The sequence below is a fragment of the Dendropsophus ebraccatus genome, chromosome 5 (assembly GCF_027789765.1).
Source record: "Dendropsophus ebraccatus isolate aDenEbr1 chromosome 5, aDenEbr1.pat, whole genome shotgun sequence".
NCBI classification, from domain to species: Eukaryota; Metazoa; Chordata; class Amphibia; order Anura; family Hylidae; genus Dendropsophus; species Dendropsophus ebraccatus.
In genome coordinates, this window is record NC_091458.1 from 138600590 (window position 1) to 138621619 (window position 21030).

The window sequence follows — 21030 nt, forward strand, 5'->3', positions numbered from 1 at the left end:
TGGTGCTGAGAACTCCTTATATTGAAAGGGGAGTGACAATATCATTTTAAATTTGTCGCAATTACGGGTAAATTTACGGAACGAATGAATATGGCCTTATACTGTAACCAACTTAATATGACATTCAATATGACATTCAATAACCTAGTTAACAGAAGAACAGGATTAACAGGCAAGAAATCTGGCTCTCTCTTAGGTCCTGAATATCACCGTAGTCCTGTTATTACATGTTTGTGAGATAATAATAATATCTTATAAGGGAAAACAGTAATGGTTAATATATATTTATCTCACCACATCAGCAGTGCCGAAAACATGGCAGTAATGATGGCTGGTCTGCAGATCCTTTGTGATATAGGCAAAAGTACATAGGTCTTCAGGATCCTGAGCTGCACAAGATATGTTCCGGATCTCATGTTCTGCAATTACATTCTGATTGGATTGAAAGAAATAAAAAACGTTATCATGGAAAAGCATTGAGCAGAGTTTTCCTCAGTTCAACAAATATAATACGCTATGAAACGGAACTGTACTCAACAAGAATTTAAAGGGTATTTTTTAACCACCACTCATCACTAAATGTCTACAGGATACACAAGTATTGTCTGGTCACTGCGTGCCCCACCTATGGGACCGTGATTGATGATAAGAGTAGGGAAACATGTCTCCTATCTGAATGAAGCAGCAGTTCCTAGCTATCTTAAATCAGACCTTAGTCATTGGTTTTCTGGTGCCGTTAAGAGAGGCAACATGAAAGAGAAAAGATTCTTTATTACAGCCATCTATGACTGACTTTAAAAGGTTTTGCAGTTTCAGAAAAATTATAGTTTGAGGACACACATCCCGGCAGTCTCACGGCCCTTTTACGCAAGTCAATTATCGGCAAATAGCGATGCTAGCAACCTTCTTTCGGGCCGTGTAAAAGTTTCAGTGAGGAGTAGGAAAATGCTGACTTGTTGGCTGGTTGCATCTTTTGAGCAGGCCAACTGGCTGAACATTTCACTGTGTAAACAGGACGTGCAGCCGATAACAATGAATTCAAACTGTTGCACAACCGATACAGGGATTGTCCATGCGGCCCGGCCTCTCAATTAGTTGTGCTGTGTAAAAGGCACGTATGTGGCTGTAGACAGCAAAAGATTGATGCATTTAAAAGGGCCCGCAGTCTTCACATTGAAATGAGCTTAAATGATAAATCTCATCCTATACAAAAGCAGGTAGAGAGTTATCAATAAAGCCCCCTTCAGTATATAGGATCTTGTTCGCTCATGTAGAAAAGATAGACTTTTTTTTCTCTTTAATGTAGGAGGAGCTATTCGTGGGTAAATGACATGCGGTAATCTGGGCAAAATCAATTATTTTGAGCGTGAAGCAATTAGTTTGAAGAGGTATTTATCTCTAACCTGATTTGAAGCATCAATGAATTTCACGCCTTTGTAGCTAATTGAAAGGGTGATTCTCGGAATCTTCTTCATGTGCTCTGTGGACTTCTGTAAGAACATTTTTTAAATTCGGTAAATGTCAGTATACACCACATCACAAAAAATGGGTGAGGAAAAAAAAAAAAACATAAAAAAAAATTCTCACCCTCATTTTAGCACAAGCATCTTGGGTGGATTCTGTCCCTCGTAGATCTTTAATTTGCATTGAACCTAAATACTGTTTAAAAGATTGAGGGAGGGAGTCAAAACAAAACCTAAAAATTCATACAACAACATGTCTATATTACTGGACCCATATAGATACCTCCTCTACGTGGTTACATATAGCCATTCCACACAGAAAAAGAAATCCAGACTTAATCAAGTAGGTGCACGGTGCCATGATTGCAACATGTATGGTAACGCTGTAATAATTTAGATATTTAATGTTCACATAGATCTTAGGGCCCTATTACACGGGAAGATTATTGTGCAAAAAATCGTTATATCGTTCAAATTTAAAAGCTAATTGTTCTGTGTAACTGCAGGCAGCGATTGAAAAAAACGTTAATTTGTCGTTGATCTAGATCTGAACCTAAAATTATCTTTAATCATTCGCTGTAATTCCACATTCGTTCGATCAAGTTCTGCATTTTTTTCACTAATCGTTCAGTGTAATCGCACATTGTTCATTGTGTTGCTGGGATCAGAAGGAATAAATGTTCGTAATAACAATCATAGTGACGATCGTAACAACCATCGTTCTGTAATATGGTGAACAATTTCAGGTTAACGATAAACAATCTTGTTTGCGATCGTTTATCGATAGTCGCTAACCGTTAAAAATCGCTCCGTGTTGTAGTACCCTAAGGGTCCATTTACACAGATAGATTATCTAGCAGATTATCTGCCTAAAATTTGAAGCCAAAGCCAGAAACAGACTATAAACAGGGAACAGGTCATAAAGGAAAGACTGAGATTTCTCCTCTTTTCAAATCCATTCCTGGCTTTGGCTTCAAATCTTTGGCAGATAATCTGTCAGATAATCAATCTTTCTGTGTAAATGGACCCTTAGGGCCACATGTATCATCCAGCGAACGGATGATTTTTGGCGGAAAGTGCCGATTTGCGTATTTTTTTTATACGCAAATGACCGATTTGCGAATAAAATATTCGCAAATCGGCACTTTCCGCCGAGTACGCCAGGGGGGCGGAAAGGGGGCGTGTAGTGGGCGGAACGGAGTCCGCGCGATTTACCATCCGTTCCGCCCAAATATACGCCGAAAACCTACTCCTGTCCTCAGCTGGTGTAGGTTTTCGGCGGTGCGCACCGGCGCGCACGGGATTTATGTAGAGGCGGACTGCATACATAAATCTCCGTAGCGCCGGAGCTGCGGGGGCATTTTTAAGTCTGGCGTAAAAAACGCCGGACTTAATAAATGCCCCCCTTAGTGTTCTTTCTACTTGCAAGGAAGCTACATAGAAGTTACTGACTGCTGTGTACAGTTTTTTACTTCTTATTAAAGAAAATAATGCCGAAGCACACAGCACTATCATTGTAAGACATCCAAAGAGTGATTACTAAATCATGCAGATACACTCTTAAAGGGATACTCTAGAGGGAGAAAAACTTTTAAATCAAAATGGTGTCAATAAGTTTTAAAGATTTAAAAATTCTTATTGTTAAAAATATCAAGTCCAGTACTTATTAGCTGCTGTAAGTCCTGCAAAAAGTGGTGTATTATTTCCAGTCTGACAGTTCTCTGCTGCCACTACTTTCCATGTCAGACCAGAGCATGAGCAAATCCCCATAGAAAATCTCTACTGCTCTGGACAGTTCCTGACATTGACAAAGTGCTCTCAGCTGCTAAATCTGTCCGACTGGAGAGAATACATCACTTCCAGCAGCTCATAAGTACAGGAGATTTTTAAATAGAAGTTACAAATCTGTATAACTTTCTGACACCAGTTAATTTGAAGACAATTTTTTTCACCGGAGTACCTCTTTAAAGCACATAGTCAAAGGGATTAGGCAATTAAGTACTAAACGTCTGGTGCCTGGCAAGGGGAGAAGACAGAAGCAGTTTTCATAGCTTTTGTCATGTCCATTTTACTAAACTGAAGGAGTGCTGTTTATGGAATAGTGCTAAGAGTGCGAATAAAAAAAAAGTTAGAATATTTCACATAAATTTTTGGACTTACGCTGGCTTCATAACCACATGACTCAAATATTAACTTTTCCGGTTGGTGCTGCCAGTTTTGTAAAGGAGCATATGAAGTCGCCGAGCTGGGTGGCCGCAAGGTTAATTTAGTTTCTTCCTGCAGAAAGAAAAAAAGTATACCAAATGACAGATTGTGACTATACTAAGTATAGAATATTTACCAAGATCATATTAAAAGGGACAGTTGGGGTTTGTAACACCGATAGACTATTCACAGGACAAACCATCAATATCTGATGGACAGGGTGCCGACACCCAACACCACTGACGATCAGCAAATGGTGCTGGGCCATCTACTGTATGGTGTTGGTGCAAGTTACTGAAGCTCAGCTCCAATTCAAGAGGAGCAAAACTGCAGTAACCTACACCACCATTACACAGTAGACAGTGCAGGCCTTCTGGCACACTGTGTATAGGTACCAATGTAGCAGCCCCACTGGACAGCTGTATTGGCATACAGACCATCAATCAATTTGGGCAACCTCTTTATACTGTATTATTGCATTGTGGTATTTGCATGGCACTGCTAGAAGATTTGTTGTGCTGCACTGTAATAAGCATTTGGTGCTGTATGGGAACACTGTGTGGTGGTATTTGATTGGTGCTCTTTGCAGTAACATGGGTATTGTACTGTTCATTCTACTCAGCTGTTCTCCTCATATGCAGAGGACTGGGTTACTTGCTGCAGCACTCCCTCCACTCTCCAGCTGCCAGCCTATGTACAGTATAGGCATTTGCCAACCAGCAGCTGGTGGGCGGTGTTTTGTTTCTTATGAATATCCAGGACTACTGGGCTCACGCTTATAATGGAGAGGAAGACTTATGGTCCATGTTATTCAGGAGGATATCTCCAACTCAGCTTCACAGAACAGTGTGATGAATCATTCTGTTCAGCTTCTCTGTCACTAGTTTATGCTACGCTTAGGCCCTATTCACACGATCCGTGCCTTGATCCACAGGAGGATCGCGGCACGGATCACCTAACCAGAGCCCCTCTGCCGCCTGGTACGGAGACTGATATGTAGAGAATGAATTGTTGGTCTCCAGGAGGGGGGATGATTCAACATATATTTTACCTAACAGGATAACCGCTTTAATAAAAATGTTTAAATAAAAAAAAAAAAGCTAAAAAAAAGAAAATGTCTAGGAAGCAATATTACTGGTATTTTGGCCACCTGTCTGCTATATTGAATTGAATATAATAAAACATGAGGTTTCCAATAATCTCTGGTGCTTTATAAGGCCCAGGTCTGACCCGGTACTGTGCAAATGCAGGATTCTTATCAACAGTTTATGTGATCTAACGGCAATTGCAAGCACTCTGTAGGGATAGAGCAGGGTGCAGGTATATACTCACCGCAAGTGATTGGTTTCCCGCGGCGCGGATTCGTTTCAGTCCCGCATTGCTGCTCAAATTTGGTGCACGCTCACATCATCCGCTGCTGTGACCCCTCTTCTTTGTCCTGTGATTGAATGCCGGAAGTCACATGATCCCATAGAGAATGTATTGTAAAACGGCATTCGATATGAGGAGACAGGAGAGGGGTCACAGCAGCTGATGACGTGAGCGTGCGCTGGTTTTTAAGAGCCGCGGGACCCTGATCACCTGCGGTTAGTAAATCAGCCAATAAAAAAATTTGGTGCACTACTTCTTTAAAACAATAGTAGGCTATGTCAAACAGTCCTTATAATTTAAAAAAAAAAAACCTTGACATTTCATGGAGACATGGAGTCAAAAAAATTTTTATTTATTTTTTTTTATCAGTCGGGTGTCTGAATGTTTGACCGCCACTGCTCTGCTTCTCCATCTCACAGCTGGAGACAGAGTCTATAGTAAGTATATAAGAGTTGTCTGCCTCCTGTAGTGACACGCAAAGAGAAACGCGCTGTTGTAACAGACTCTTACATTCACTAGCCTAGCATATTATTCAAGTGTAAAGTTTCACATATCGACTTCACTTAGAAAAAAGCCCAGACTCATAAAACTATAAGCAACAATGGAAAGCAATAGGCTAAAACATTTAGACAAAACAACCACAAACCTCCTTTACAGATGAATGGACCTTGGAACGCTCTCTGAATTCTGACCCTTCGGATCTACTTCTCCCAGACTCAAACCCAGTCTCATGCTCTCCGAATGGAATGGAAGGCATAGAACGTGGAAGGACATCGTGACACTGTAGGAATATAACTAGATTAGAATAATGTCAATGAAATAACACGTTATATAAAATATCGGACAATGCCTGTCCCTTAATTTAAAGTGCATGTACCACCACATTAATCTCCTCCATTCTCGGTGTACTGAAATGAAGTCATTTGGTGCAATGGAGGCCGGTGCACCGATATCTCCTTCTTTAATTAATGCGCAGTCTCCCGAATCATGTCTGTCCTCCAGCCTGACCTCATGGGCTGCAGAGCCAGGAGGCTGGGGACGGACGCGATCTGTGCAACGGTGGGTAATGTATACAGTATTGAAATCTTGGAAACTTTGGATGATAAGTAGTGCCTAAAAAGGGCTAGTTATGGTGGAGCAGGATTGTGAGCGAACATAATAATAATAATAATAATAATAATAATATTATTATTAATAATATAATTAGCTGCAGGATTTCTGTTCACACACCTTACTTATGGTTTTCAATCAGCTTGGGGGGGGGGGGGGGGGGGGCTTCACCTCAGGCAGCAGAAAGCCTAGAATCGGCCCTGCATACCACCATACCTTCAAGTCTACTTTTACTTTCATACAGGGGTGGAAACACAGGAGCAGAGATGAAGCCCTCTACTGGTGTTAATTGTGTTTGGCGCTGATTTCGATCGGGGGAGGGGGGGAATTATGCCGCAAAACTTCTGAAAAGTTTGCTCATCTCTACTGCATAGATACTGATCCAATAAAAGTTTTTTTTTAATAAATAAGTTTTGGATGATTTATAGACTATATAAGCAATTTACAAGAGTCTAGCTGATTAGTACTGCATTAAAACATGTTGCTCACTCGTAGCTGAGAGAATCGAGGTGGTTTCTGCGGAGGATCCTCATACTGTCTCTCTGCTAGTGATGCCAATATTCTTTTTCGATGGCCCAATAAATTTACTTTCAACACCTAATAAAGAGAGAAGAAACCATTTGAGGGTTCAAAGCTTAAAATGGAAAAAGTGAAGGAACTTAAGAAAGTTAGGGCTCATTCAGCCTTCGATATGAAAACATGGATAAAATATGGAGGAGCAATACAGATTTGTTTTTTGTTCTACTTTTGGCTCCATATGGTTTATGTTTTAATTCTAAAATTTAGTTATAAAAATGGAACCAATATAAACATTAAGAAAAAAAGACTATTTTTAAAGTGTAAAAAAAAACTTGTGACGTGTCTGAGAGACATTCCAAAAGTTTGTTTATAACAACACTTTATATTTAACCTATTGACACCTATCGGCTACAAATGTATAATTACGAATCTATTTGAACATGCTAATATAGAAGTGTGAATGAGCCTTTGGGCTAGGATCTTATTTGTATTTTTTTTTTTGCAGTATGCTTTTTTTTTTCTTTTATCCAAATTTGTTTTTTGTCTCTTACCAAACATCTGAAACAATCTACATTTTTTCACAATCATTAAGGTTAATGGGTGATTTACAGAAAAGCTGAACCAGTCATCAGTTTCCCAATCAGTTAATGTCAGTCACAGGGCAAAAAAAAAACAATGTAAAAGGGACAAGGGAAAACAGCTTTACACCTTCTGTTAAGCTAGGACAGTTAGTCACTGGCAATAAAGAGGTACAGGACAACTCACATTTACGATTTCAAGTTCCCACAAATTGCGAAGCGTTTCCATAGAAGTGTAACCACTACTAAGAAAGCTGGAAGCATACTGCTGAAGGGACAGTGTACGTAACCAAGCGGCTACAGACATATCCCATGAAAGTGGGAATGGCTACAAAGAAAAACATTTGAAAGTCAAAAACATTATCAACATGATACTAAAATAATACCGTCTCTTACTACATCATACGGAACAGTTTTCATGGCATATCAAGGCATTTCTATCAAGCGCATGAAGAAAAATTCTATGCGGCAGATTTATCAGTGTCGGAGACAAAAACACTCGGCTTTTCCTTCTCCTATTGCCCAAGCAGATATCTTCTGTGGACAAATACCAGTAACTGTCTCAGACCGATAAATCTGTCCGATGACTTGAAAGTTCAAAAATGAAAGGGAAAAAAAATCTGAAGATAACTAAGTGTCATGGTCATTTGGGAAAAATTTTGACATGTCAGAGACTCGTCAAAAGTTTTGAATGGTCCCAGTCTGAATGTTCACACCCGTACTGATTGGGAGAACGAGCTGGAAGACGGCCGCACCAAGTGCGATCCTTTCCCGGCTGTGTCACATGATCAGCGATAGACTTACATAGGCAGTCACATGACACAGAGCCAGACTCGTTCTAACAATCACGAAAAACACTCAGACTCGAACCAATCAAAACTTTTGTCTGGCAAAAGTAAAGGCAAAAGTAAAATTGGGCTAAAGCTGGAAGTGGGGTACCACAAGGATCTGGATTGGGCCCACTTCATTAAATTTGTGTGAACATACCCCTTAGGACACATATTTACTAAAGATTTGTAAATGCAACAGGTGCTGACAATGTGTTGAATTTGACAGGACCCTAGTGATTTTGGTACATTTGTGTAAGCTGTCTGTGGTGGTAGCGATTCCTTGCAAACATGACAAACTGTAAAGCTCAAAGAGGAGTTGTGAGTAATCATTTGTACAAAGCTCTGGCATGCCTCACCACTGCATACTACTACCTCTTCTCTGTGAATATTTAATCGCGGCTCAGCCTCCTGCATGCACACACCATCTTCCAAGTTTACGCATGCAACACTGATGTCAGGGGCCCTGCGTTTCCTGCCTTCTCAACCCATGCAAGTGCTGTAGCCCAGTGGAGTGACGCATGCACACTGAGCAGATGAAGCCAGTCCACTCAAATGGGACACTCCACTGCTCTGGGTTAGGGCACCTGCGTGGGTTGAGAAGGCAGAAAGCGAGCAGCTCTTGACATTAGCGGTGCATGCCTAAACTTGGAAGATTCCATGCACACGGGAGGCCGAGCAGCAACAAATATCCACAGAGAAGAGGCAGGAAGATTTAGTGGAGAGGCGTTCCAGAGCATGGCCCAAATGCTACGTGGGGAAAAAAAAAGTTTGAGGCCACTTAAAAATAAAAGTTCAAGGTGTACAAAGTAGTGACATATCACAAATGATTGTGTCTGCATGCACACATATAAGGATATTCACCAGAAAGATACCGTACTTCAAAAATCCCAAAAAGCAGTAAACGATAATGGTTTGGTGCAGGGGGAGGGGATATGATGTGCAACGTATCTTCTCAATCTTTAGTGGTAAATAAGAGATGAGCGAATTTACATTAACAAAGCAAATCGCTTCATTATCTCTGCAATCCGCTCATCAGCCTGCTGCCTTAGGGCCAGTTCACACAGAGTAAAACTGGCGGACACATCAATTCTTTGAGCACAAGCCCTCCCATAGACTGCCAATATGACACGGAAGCTAGAGGGATTCCGCCAGTTTTGCTCCACGTGAACTGGCCCTTATAACTCAGTGCTGCTCCTCCCCGGGGTACTGGGAAAAGCTGAATCCAGTCCTAGGAAACTTCTGCCATTCTATATGCTATTCTATAGGATTCTATAGGAGCAGATTTCCTGACTAAATCCTTCCAAGATCAACAGACATCCTGCAGGCAATGCAAGTGACCTCTGTGCCATGTTACCACTGCCTAACAGGCCGCAATCGTACTTCCCGATGTCATGGTAACCCTAATAATAAGCATGGTATCATTTCAGAGGTTTCTTTGCAGGGTTAAAGAAAAAGCACCCATTTTTATTCTTTAGTGATCGTTTCTTTTTTCATTGTTGAATTTTATAATTTTTTTTTTTGTTAACTTTCACCCCCCCCCCCCCCCCCCCCCCCCCGCACCTTGCTGCAACCCCCTGCCCACCGATCTGGCAAAACAGACGTACATACACGTAGTGCAGGATTGATAAGTAGTCGTGGTTCATGTAACATGCTCAAAATGAAAAACAAGAAGTACTGTGGAAACATACAACACAACAATACAGGGAAAAACAATCTGATCTGAATACAAATTTCATTTTACTAGAGAACCTAAGGAATTGATAGTATTCCAAAAAATGTGTATTGGAATCCTACAAGTAACACCCTTATTTTCACCTTTGGTAAGGAATAGGCTGCTTGAAGAAGTCTTCTGCGATGCTGCAAGTCCAGGATCCCAATGTCTATCAAGTCCTGATCTTCCAATATATTATCTGCCTGCAAGAAAAGAAAAATCAAAGACGTAGACGGCAACTTACTTAAGGAACTGTTATATCAAACAATAAGTTACCCCACCTTCCCGGTACCCGTATAGTGGAAACCCCCCCAGAAGTGTCCCCATTTCACAAAGTACATACTGAAATAGTGGTGTAGTGAGCATCAAGAGCCAAAAGTTCTTAGCTATGAGATATTAAAATAAGTTTGTAAATCTGTAAACAATTTTGGTTAAAAAGGAACATGGTGGCATAAGCACCCCAAAATTTGTTCTTTCATTTAATGTTCATGCCATGTGATCATACGCTGCTGCTGGGAGCACACAACAGGGTTCAGAAGGGTACAAGTGGAATTTTGCATATTTAGTGCAGATTTTCTTTTGAATTGCTTTTGGGCACCATTCACAATTTCAATGCTCACTTGCGGTACCAGTAAGTGACCCCCAAGAAACTCTACCCCTCAGAGAACTCATCTAGGGGTGTAATAAGCATTTGGACATCACAGGTGTTAGAGGAAAGCTTGTAGTATCAGGCACTAAAAATGGAGTATATAGGCCCAAAAAGTCTGGAAACTTCCTTTACGGCACACAGCAGGGCTCAGGAAGGAATGAGCATCATTTTTAGCACCGATTTTGCTGGATTGGTTTAAGGTGTTGTGTTACATATGCACAACCCGAGGTACCAGTACAGTGGGAATTAGGGATGGTCCGAACCTAGTTCGGTTTCGTACAAACCCGAACTAGGTGGGTGGATACAGCGGGAGGACCGCCTGGAAAACTGGGATACAGCCATAGGCTGTATCCCAGTTTTCCAGGCTATCCACCTGCTGCACGGAGCGGGCAGACAGCAGGAATCTGATGCCGAGCATTCGGGTTCATACGAACCCGAACCTCGACAGTTTCGGACCATCCTTAGTGGGAATCCCTGCTAAATGACCCCATTTTTTAAACTAAGCCCCCTCCAGGGAAATTACTAAGGGGGGTAGTAAGAATTATGCCATTTTATTGCTGTATATGTTAAGGCCCACTTTGCCCCTTGAGACGCACACCCCATAAATTTCAGGAACCTATTTATGGAAAGGCCATTCTCTGTAGTATGTGCAAGGGCAAACTTGGCACTAAAAAACATTAATCTTTAGCCAGACTTCGTTGCCCATTTTGCATATTTTTCGGATGCAGCAAGATATACCAAGGCGACAACTGATCGTGGGGGTCCGACTGCTTAAACCTGTCAGATCACAGAAATGGGTTCTGAGTGCCCTCAGTGAAGCGGTCGTCGACCCTTTATATGCTCACTGCTGCTAAATTTAAACTTTGAAGTGTACTTTTAGAAACAGTAATTTTTTGTTTTCTCAGATTATGGATAAATGATCCCAAACGACCTGAAATCGTTCATCACAACACAAAGAACCAAAGTCGTACGTTACGATCGCAATTACCATTGTTCGCATACTCTAGCAAATGAATGAGGGTAATAATGAATGAATGATGTGCACATACACTGAGAAATTTGCAAGCGATTAAAAATGATTTTATGTGATAAACTACATATGAACAAGTTTTCTTTAGTCATTGTCTGCATTAAAACGGAAAGATTATTGCTTAAACGGGTAGTGCGGCGCTAAACAATTATTCACAAAATAACACACATTACAAAGTTATACAACTTTGTAATGTATGTGAATGGCCTCCCTTTCCCGTGTTTCCCCCCACCCACGCCAGACCCGGAAGTGTAATGCACTATACTCACCTGATCACCTATACTCACCCCCGTCTGCCATCTTGGGACAATGATGTCATCATCAGGCGGCAGGACGAACCGCTCCATCCGTCCCTCGTGCCACCGCCGCCCCCCCGCACAGTTGTGACGCGGCAGAGGGGGGCCGGCACAAGGGACGGATGGAGTGGTTCGGCTGCCTGCCCGAAGATGACATCATTGTCCCAAGATGGCGGACGGGGGTCGACACGAATCAGGTGAGTATAGTGCATCACACTTCCAGGTCTGGCGTGGGTGGGGGGAAACACGGGGAAGGGGGGCATTCACAAACATAACATACATTACAAAGTTGTATAACTTTGTAATGTGTGTTATTTTGTGAATAATTGTTTAGCGCCGCACTACCCCTTTAAATTCAAACAGTAACAATTTTTTGCACTATAATCTTTCAGTGTAATACGGTGCTAAAGACTGACAAAGAAACCTGAATGCAGCGTTCTGCTATCTTGGGCAGTGTCAGTGCGTGGATGAAGCTGCGGTCTAGTATGCATCTTGCAGCTCCCAAAAGGGCATTCAGATTACCCAATATTGTTACTAGTCAGGGTCACAGCGGTCGGACTCCCATAAACCACTTCATCAGATGAAACTAAATAGAAATTCTGTCATTGTTTCCCCCCCCCCCTTTTTCAGTGTTCGCTATGCGGCATACACAATGGGGGAGATTTATGAAAGGGTGTAAATATACACCTGGTGTAAACTGCCCACAGCAACCAATCACAGCTCAGCTTTCAGCTCTGGTAGAATCAAAGAGGAGCTGTGATTGGTTGCTGTGGGCAGTTTACACCAGGTGTATATTTACACACTTTCATAGATTCCCCCTAATGTGTTCTATTTATTCTGCAGGCCATTACGATAACTGCAACACCATATTTTAAAGACTTATTTTATCTTTGCACAATAACATCAAAAAAAAAAAAAAAAAAAAAAGTTAAACAAAACTTTTATTGCATCGCCATATTCTAAAAGCCATAAGCACATTTGTTTCTTTTGGCCGACGTAGTTGTTTGTGGGTTTTTTGAGAGACAAGCTATAGTTTTTATCCAAACTGTTTATGAGGTTTGCATGATTTTTTGTGGCAAGGGGACCAAAAATAGCAATTCTGGTGTAGTACAGGTCATTATGGATCTGACAATACATTTTATGTATGGGGTTTTGTTGTTCTTTCACTTTTTAAAATTTGTTATATAATTTTAATTTACTTAAACACATCTTTACATTTTTGTATTTTTATTTGCGCCACTGGCATATATCACGGAGAAGGTGCAAAGTCTTATTTTCCCCGTGGTGTAAGCCAGCCGTAACCTCTGTTTGCCCGATATTCTTCGCATGAATGTCACTTAAAATAAAAAAAATATATATATACATAATAATATTGAAAATACATTTCTAATTCAATCTGTTAACTTACCAAAAAACGGACATCATCAAAGCCATTTAACACAAATTTGCTCTCGTACTGTGGAAGACCCAGAGACTCTAACCACTGCGCTACACTCTGACAAGGCACACGGGACCCTGTGGATGTTATAAGGGGGGAAAAAACACCTTACTATTAAAAGGACCGCAGCTAAAATTTCCTTAAATATTAAGTGTTAATTATATTGTGTTACCTGTCATGACCTGTTGCTCCTGAGAGAATTCTATGCCCTGACCAATTGAACTCATTATTTTATCAATCTGGGGAAGAAAAAAAAAAAAAAAGGAAAGATGAGGGCAAAATGGTTAAACAACATATTATGGGACTTATTCTTTCAAATATTGCCATTGCTACAGCCAATAAAGCAGAATCCCAGCCTGTTCAAGTGAGTAGGACACAATACTACAGCAGGCAGCTTATTAGAACGAGGTCGCTGTTGGTTCCACACATGTTCGGGCCTCCTCTACCATCATTTACAGATACAGATTATCAGCGAGCTCACTTCTGCTTTCATTTTCCAGTGCAGCTGCTAAGGACAGTCAATTTTATACATAGGACTAGAGATGAGCGAACCTGGAGCATACTCGAGTCCATCCGAACCCGAACTTTCCGCATTTGATTAGTGGTGGCTGCTGAACTTGGATAAAGCCCTAAGGATATGTGGAAAACATGGATATAGTCATTGGCTGTATCCATGTTTTCCAGACAACCTTAGAGCTTTATCCAAGTTCAGCAGCCCCAGCTAATCAAATACCGAACGTTCGTGTTCGGATGGACTCGAGCCCGAACCCGGTTTGCTCATCTCTATATAGGACACAAGCAGCACTGAAGAGAAGATAAACTCACAGGTATTCCAGCAATAGAAACGTATCCCAACTATTTACAGCAATAGGGCCCAATTGCCTGATCACCGGGGGTATCCAATCTCTGGAGACAAGCACATTACTCCCTCCGTTATAAAGAGCTGTGGGTCGACACGTACTCCTTTCGTTCTCTATAAAGCTGCTGAAGAGGAGTACAATCTTCAGCTCTCTCCTTGGCTCCACAGAAAATAAGGGAAGTAGCTGGGAGACATCCTGACCCCACTGCTCCGTTCTGTGGGAAAAGCCAGGTTCCAAATTTTGCGGGGGTTCGGTTCCAGCGGTCAGACACTTACTCCCTATCCTGTGGATAGGGGATACATTTTTATTGCTGGGACACCTGTTTCTGTAATTCGTCACATTTAAAGGGGTTATCTAGCGCTACAAAAACATGGCCACTTTTCCCCCTCTCTTGTCTCCAGTTCAGGTTCGGTTTGCAATCAAGCTCCATTTACTTCAGTGGAACTGAAACTGAAGACAGGAGAGGGGAAAAAGTGGCCATGTTTTTGTAGTGCTGGATAACACCTTTAAGAGTTCTGTATAAACGGCTGCAGTGTCTAAAGGGATCATGCCAAGATTATAGGTTATCACTGGAGAAGAGCGAACCTAGCGCTTTGTCCGAACCTGAACGCTCGACATTTGATTACTGGCGGCTGAAAAAGTTAGATGCAGCCCTAAAGCTTCCTGGAAAACACGAATACTACCATAGGCCTGAATACTACCTGAATACTACCATAGGCTGCAGCTACCAGGACTCTCTAGGGCAGCATGTAACTTTCTGCAGTGAAGTTCGCTCGTCTCTAGTTATCACCATTCCACACCAATCAGATACATGATAAAGCGGTTCTATCAATATTATAAGACAGTACTAGACACAATGTAATGACAAAACAAAACTCTGAATGGCTATTACACATATTGATAGAATGTTTAAGATAGTTCCCCATGAAAATTCCAAGCAAGCAAGTACTACTAAGGATATGCTTACACTCCCACGCCCAAGCATCTGCAGATAGTTTACTGAAAGCTGAGGAAATAAAACATGGCTTCCTAGCACTTCATAACCAGGCAATTTAGAGGTATAGTCACCACCACCAAAGCACAAGAATAACAAGCACTACTAAAACAAGAGGATTTCACAAAACGCACAACAAAGCAGAAACCCTCAGTACCAGCAGACCCCAGCTGACTGTCCTTACGTAATGTTTTGGTAGAGACTCTGTGACCAATTGGTGGTTCTGCTGGAAAAGCAGCATTGTTAGAGCTAAACAAATCACCCTGATATCCATATACATTAAAGGGGTAGTTCAACAAAAAAAAAAAAAAATTCTTTCAAATCAACTGGGGCCCTAAAGTGCCAGAGATTTGTAATTCCCTTCTATTAAGAAAACTTATGTCTATCAGTACTTATCAGCTGCTGTATATCCTGCAGGAAGTGGTGTAGTCTCTGTCCATGTCAGGAACTGCCCAGAGCAGTAGCAAATCTCCATAGAAAATCTCTCCTGCTCTGGACATTTCGTGACATGGACAGAGGTGGCAACAGAGAACACAGAGTCAGACTGAAAAGAATACACCACTTCCTGCAGGACATACAACAGCTCATAAGTACTGGAAGACTGGAGATTTCTAATAGAAGTAAATTAGAAATCTCTGGCACCAGTTGATTTGAAAAAAAAAAAAAATAATAAAATTCACAGGGCTACCCCTTTAAAAAAAAAAAAAAAAAAAAAACACCCTCCCTTTACTATCCACTCCTAATTATTTAGATGGCTCCTTTAACTCACCTCATCCCACTCAGATGTGAAGGAAGGAGACTTCTCTAATCGTTTCTTGCTGCCACCAGCGGCACAATTACTAATAGATTCACTGCGGCTCCAGTCTTCTCCATCCCCCACAGCTGGGGGAGAACAGGTTAACAGGTCTGAGTCGGATTTGGACAGACTACGGCGGAGAGGCAACTCCATGTGCGCAGCAGCACCGTTTCTTCCACTGTCAGAGCAGGGAAGTTCGCAGGGAACAGGAGGATCCCGAACTTCACAAACTGGAGAAGAACCATGCAGAAGTCCAGAGAAGTGCTGAAGCATGTGGGAGTCAGAACTGTCCCCTGAGGCTAGGCTCCATCCCCCCGAGCTGTTCCTCCGCTGCCCACCTGAAAGAGGTGAGAAACAAAACCCTTTAAGGCAAAAAGAAACTAAAAATGAAGGACACACAGCCTGGCACGTTACACATATCGAATAATAGGAAAAATACAAAGCAGGAAGACATAAGTAGCCAAGTGGGACGGAGTCTAGCTGCCAGGAAGCTTAGAACTTGTTTAACACTAGAATTCCAGTCCTTCTAAGACACAGACGGCAGCAGCACAAGTGTCAATAGCTAAACAGTGACTACTATTGTTCGGCCCTGATCTCTGACATTCAGCAAATATGGAGAAAATCTAAACAAAAGTAGGGGAGGAGGAAATGTCTAATAATGAGTTCTTACTGTTCTGCCTTTCGGAGCCGTGCGACTCTCCTTCAGAATGGCCACTAGACAAATCAGAAGATCCTCGGCGGTTTGCAGGACGGCATTGATCTTGTGGCAGTGTTGACAGTCGCGCTCGAACCTAGAACAAGAGTCATGAAAGGGAACCTGTCACTAGATGTATGCTGTCTTAAAGGAGAAGTCCCATGAAATTATATAAAAAAAATGACAGGAAGGCAAGGGGGTGCGGGAACATAAATAAGCTATACTCACCTATCCTGTTGCCCATGGTGCCGCTCCCGAGTCTCACTGACAGCCGCTGGACTCCTGCAGCTACTCCAGCCACAACATCCCATGCCCGGCTTATTGACTGCCCACTGATGGGCTGAGCGGGCAATGAATCAGCAGGCCAGTGACGTTGCAGCTGGGGGGGTGGGGGCGTATACGTGATGATGGGTGGAAATGACAGCCGGACGCCGCCAGCGAGGCAAGAAAGCAGCCCAACAAAGGCATGGGGACAGGTCAGGATACTTTGTAAGTACCATTTTAAAAAAACTTCTGACATGTCACTATGACATTTCAGAAGTTTTTTTTTTAAATGGTATTTACACGTTAACATTAAAAAATTAAATAAAATAATGGCATTCTGATGACTGTAGATAATCTTACCTGAGGCTGGGAGTTGCCAATATCCCCCTGCAAATGCAGCAATCCTGTGCACAACAAACACATTACTGTTAGCATACAGCATTTCTATTCAATAAAAAATATTTAAAGATGTTCTCCAAATGAGTTTTTTTTTCTACACAAAGTTAAAATTTTAGCAAATACAATCAGTAAGCAAACTTTCCTCCATCTCCAGATATGCTGTTCTTCCCCCCTCACTCCCCATTGTTGACAGCTCTATCCAGTACTGTAGTAGTACAGACAGTGCACCACCATCTCATCTGTTACAGAGCTGGGATGGGGGGGACTCTATGCAGTAAAGAATGAGTGAGGCGTTAGTGACTACTGTACTATAATTTCTGGTTTTGTTCAATGTTTCTTGTGTATAATGTACTGTATATAGTGCTGTTCTATTCTGTGGAGATTAAACTGGGCACTATACAATGTAAAATGTGGGTACTGTAGGTAATTATTGGTGGGTGCCGGAACCAATTAAACACATTTGCATTACTTCCTATAGGAAGACACTGCTCAGTTCTCAAACTGCCTTCTGGAACAAATTAAGTTCAAGAACCAAAGGTACCAGCGTGTGTGTGTGTGTGTGTGTGTGTGTGTGTGTGTGTGAGTATGAGAGAGAGAGAGAGAGAGAGAGAGAGAGAGAGAGAGAGAGTGAATGTATATAATATATATATATATATATATATATATATATATATATATATATATATATATATATATATATATATATATAAAATCACACACCAGCCAGATCACTGCTTTTAGAGCAGAGTGGTGGTCTGTAACCTTGACAACAAGCTGTCAACAATGGAAGGAAAAGAGTTGCATACCAGAAGGAGGCAGGTTTGCTAAATTTCAGCCATAGCAATGTGCTTCGGCCTGGTGTGAATGATGTTCTAGGAGGCCTAACCAAATTTGTCTTTTCTCTGTGTTCCAGACAGGGGAGTGGCTGCCTCTACTTTGTTGTGCACTCCACCCATCCCACCCAGGTGGTTATTACTTTTGCCGGTATTAGATAGATCCTGCATGCCCAGAGCATAGGCGTATTACATGCCATGGAGAGGCTAAAGTACAGTGTAGGCCCTTCCTGAGCATGAGGCCACCTTATCATTGGTGGGATGGTTTACACTATTTGGAAATGGTAACCAAGAGCCTCACTATTTTTCTGGAGACTTTTTTTAAGCAGTTGGGGGGGCTGCTTTTAGTGATTTTCCCACAAGTATAACTATATTGAGATGAGAACAACCCATTAAAGAAACTACTTCTTAAAAAAAAAAAAAGGAGAAAGTTGGAACCTGACTGGTTGCCATGACACAGTACTCCACAATTTGGTCCCAAAATTCTTTACCTTGATCTTCTGGCCTTTTGGTCTCAGCAGTAAGTAGTAGCTCATAGGGATTCTCCTCCTCCCGACTAATGTGTATATTACTATGGCCCTATAAAAAAAAGGGGGGGGGGGGCATTTCATTTCACATCACACCAGAACACTAGTTCAATTAACTACTTTATGCATCGCTGTACATGTTTGGCGGATTAGAGGATAGTAAGTTAAAGTGGTTTACCCAATTTAAAAATATTTGTCCCCTTTGCCTCCCTTCTTGGCATCATAAACCGGTTTGGGGCCTGATCAGAACAATGTAATAACTGGAATAAGTCGCTTCTTTTCCCCTGCCTGTAGCATACCCCCAGCAGAACCCAGTCCTTAGTTCAGTAGTTATGCAGTTTAAATATTTGGGCGTCCTTGTCTCCTCTGAAGTCTCTCAATTTCAGAAAGGAGATCTCTGCTTCATAGCGCATGCACTGATGACCCCCCCCCATGTTTCTACTTAGGGGAGTCGGAGAATGGAGGTCAGGGGTTATCAGTGTACAAGCAGTGAAGCAGAGATCTCCTTGTCTTCTGCCATTTAATCTTTTTTGTCTTGCAGCATGTAAGTGAAGTCTGTGTCACATACACGCTGCAGTACATAAGGGCTTAAGCAGAAGCACACAGGATGGATGACAGACACAGCTATCACTAGCTTTGTGTAAACTGGTTCTCAGCTGTGTAGTCTGGCAGGGTTGCCCCCAGCGCAGAAAGGAAACTTTGTGGCTTTTACCTTCCCTGGGGGAGGAGGGGAAGATCCTGCCAGCAGAGGTGGTGCAGAGTCGGCACTGAGACACGGTCTCCGTGGGGGACTGTGTGCTGTTGTTGAGCTGTCAGTTCCGGAGGGGCAGTAGCTAACACCATAGAGGCAGGCCCCATGTTGCCGAGGGGGGCCTTGCCGCCCGCTGAGGGTCCCATAACAGTTGCGTGGTCTGCCTCTATGGTAGCTACGCCACTAGTTTAATAAAGATGCTATTGTATTTGATCCGTACTTCATCAGTATTTCAATTAATTTTGCAAGGCCAGAATCACAAGTTCTGTAGAATCACATGTTCTGTAGATATTCTATTCTTACACAGCCATGACAGTAGAGTAGTGCAGAATAACTTCTTTATAGCTCACAGCATCATAATGAAGGATGATGATGTGAGTTTCTAGGTCCAGCCCATAGCATACAGTCCGTTCACGGACCACATCTATGGAACTTGTGAATCCGGCCTAATTAAATCTCTAGTTTAGAAAACAGCTCATTTTAACTTATTGTACAAAATACACATGCAAAACTAAAGTAATGCTGCTGGTATTTCATGCATAATACATATAGACATTCTTCTATAAGCCATAGGGTGTATACATGTTTTCCCAGACTCCCTACGGGTGCATTGAGACTCAAACATGCTTGAATTGTGGTAATTTCTAATTACTACCTATCAACATTATGAAAAGTGAACATGCTTCCCAAACAGCACTTACACTCCGATTCCTCTCTAACTCCTCTTCTTCTGGTGGCGGCTTAGCAGGTGGAGGTGGCCTTTCCTTCTGTTATTAAAACAAATGCAATTTAAAAGTCACATTTTTAAAAGTTGAATACAAGCAATAACCAAGGTGCAAGATCACGTACATGTCGTGGATTTGCATTTTCACGGCACAGGGAATCCCTGTCTGATGAGCGTCCACTACATAAACTATCCAAAGAATGACAAGAAGAGGCATTGCACAGTGCTTCATAAGGAGATTCCATCTGAGCTATGCTTTCCAAATCCAAGCGCAAATCCAGCAATGCCCGTTGCATACTTCCTAAGAGAGCAGAAAGAAATACAAGTTTAGAACGCTTTTTAGAAAAAAAAATTAAATAAGAGCATACTAAAAAAAACTGCAATCATGTATAGTATGCCAACATGCTTCTAAAGGGGTAGTTCACCAAAATTTATTTTCTTTCAAATCAACTGGTTTCAGAAAGTGACAGAGATTTGTAATTTACTTCTATTTAAAAATCTCAAGTCTCCCAGTACTTATCAGCTGCTGTATGTTCTGCAGGAAGTGGTGTATTCTTTTCACTCTGACACTTCTGCTCATGCCCATGTCCAGAGCAGTAGCAAACATAACACCTCTCCTGCTCTCCAGACTGGAAAAAATCCATCACTTCCTGCAGGTCATACAGTAGCTGATAGGTACCGGAAGACCTGAGACCAATTCTGCACCAAGTAAAAGGGGTTATTGACAAAACTCTCTCCAGATGTCGGTAACAACCCATCCAATCCATACAGGTAAAGAGATGAAACCATAGATTATGTTCTGTTTAATGATGAGAAATTACACAGGGAAAAAGTATTGAACACACGAAGAAAGATGTGCAAAAAGCCGTGGAACGTCATGTCACCAGGTGAACTCTATCAGTAGTTACAATGCAATCCTGCCTCTTAGGTCTTATTACCATGTCCCTCTCATTACCATGACTCTCTCACCACCCAGCATCATGTATTG

At 41.8% G+C, this 21030-nt stretch overlaps 1 protein-coding gene across 6 annotated transcripts in view; it reads right to left on the reverse strand.

Annotated features, from left to right (window-relative positions):
- The window catches only part of ANKS1A (ankyrin repeat and sterile alpha motif domain containing 1A), an 81306-nt gene that overhangs the window by 6190 nt on the left and 54086 nt on the right, over positions 1–21030 (reverse strand). For 3 of the 6 annotated variants that reach the window (XR_011363213.1, XM_069971449.1, XM_069971447.1), the window contains 17 exons: positions 20168–20343; positions 20020–20085; positions 18532–18619; positions 17169–17212; positions 16521–16641; positions 15824–16188; positions 15239–15277; positions 13373–13439; positions 13171–13277; positions 9892–9990; positions 7434–7574; positions 6639–6746; positions 5686–5820; positions 3624–3740; positions 1588–1659; positions 1404–1490; positions 295–432 (listed from right to left, as the gene is read on the reverse strand). Coding sequence is in view for 5 of the 6 variants with exons in the window: in XM_069971449.1 (XP_069827550.1) it covers positions 295–432; positions 1404–1490; positions 1588–1659; positions 3624–3740; positions 5686–5820; positions 6639–6746; positions 7434–7574; positions 9892–9990; positions 13171–13277; positions 13373–13439; positions 15239–15277; positions 15824–16188; positions 16521–16641; positions 17169–17212; positions 18532–18619; positions 20020–20085; positions 20168–20343 (1970 nt within the window). In the remaining variant the exon portion in view is untranslated. The remainder of the gene's footprint in view (positions 1–294; positions 433–1403; positions 1491–1587; positions 1660–3623; positions 3741–5685; positions 5821–6638; positions 6747–7433; positions 7575–9891; positions 9991–13170; positions 13278–13372; positions 13440–15238; positions 15278–15823; positions 16189–16520; positions 16642–17168; positions 17213–18531; positions 18620–20019; positions 20086–20167; positions 20344–21030) is intronic. The other 3 variants (XM_069971451.1, XM_069971448.1, XM_069971450.1) reach the window with 2 other exon arrangements.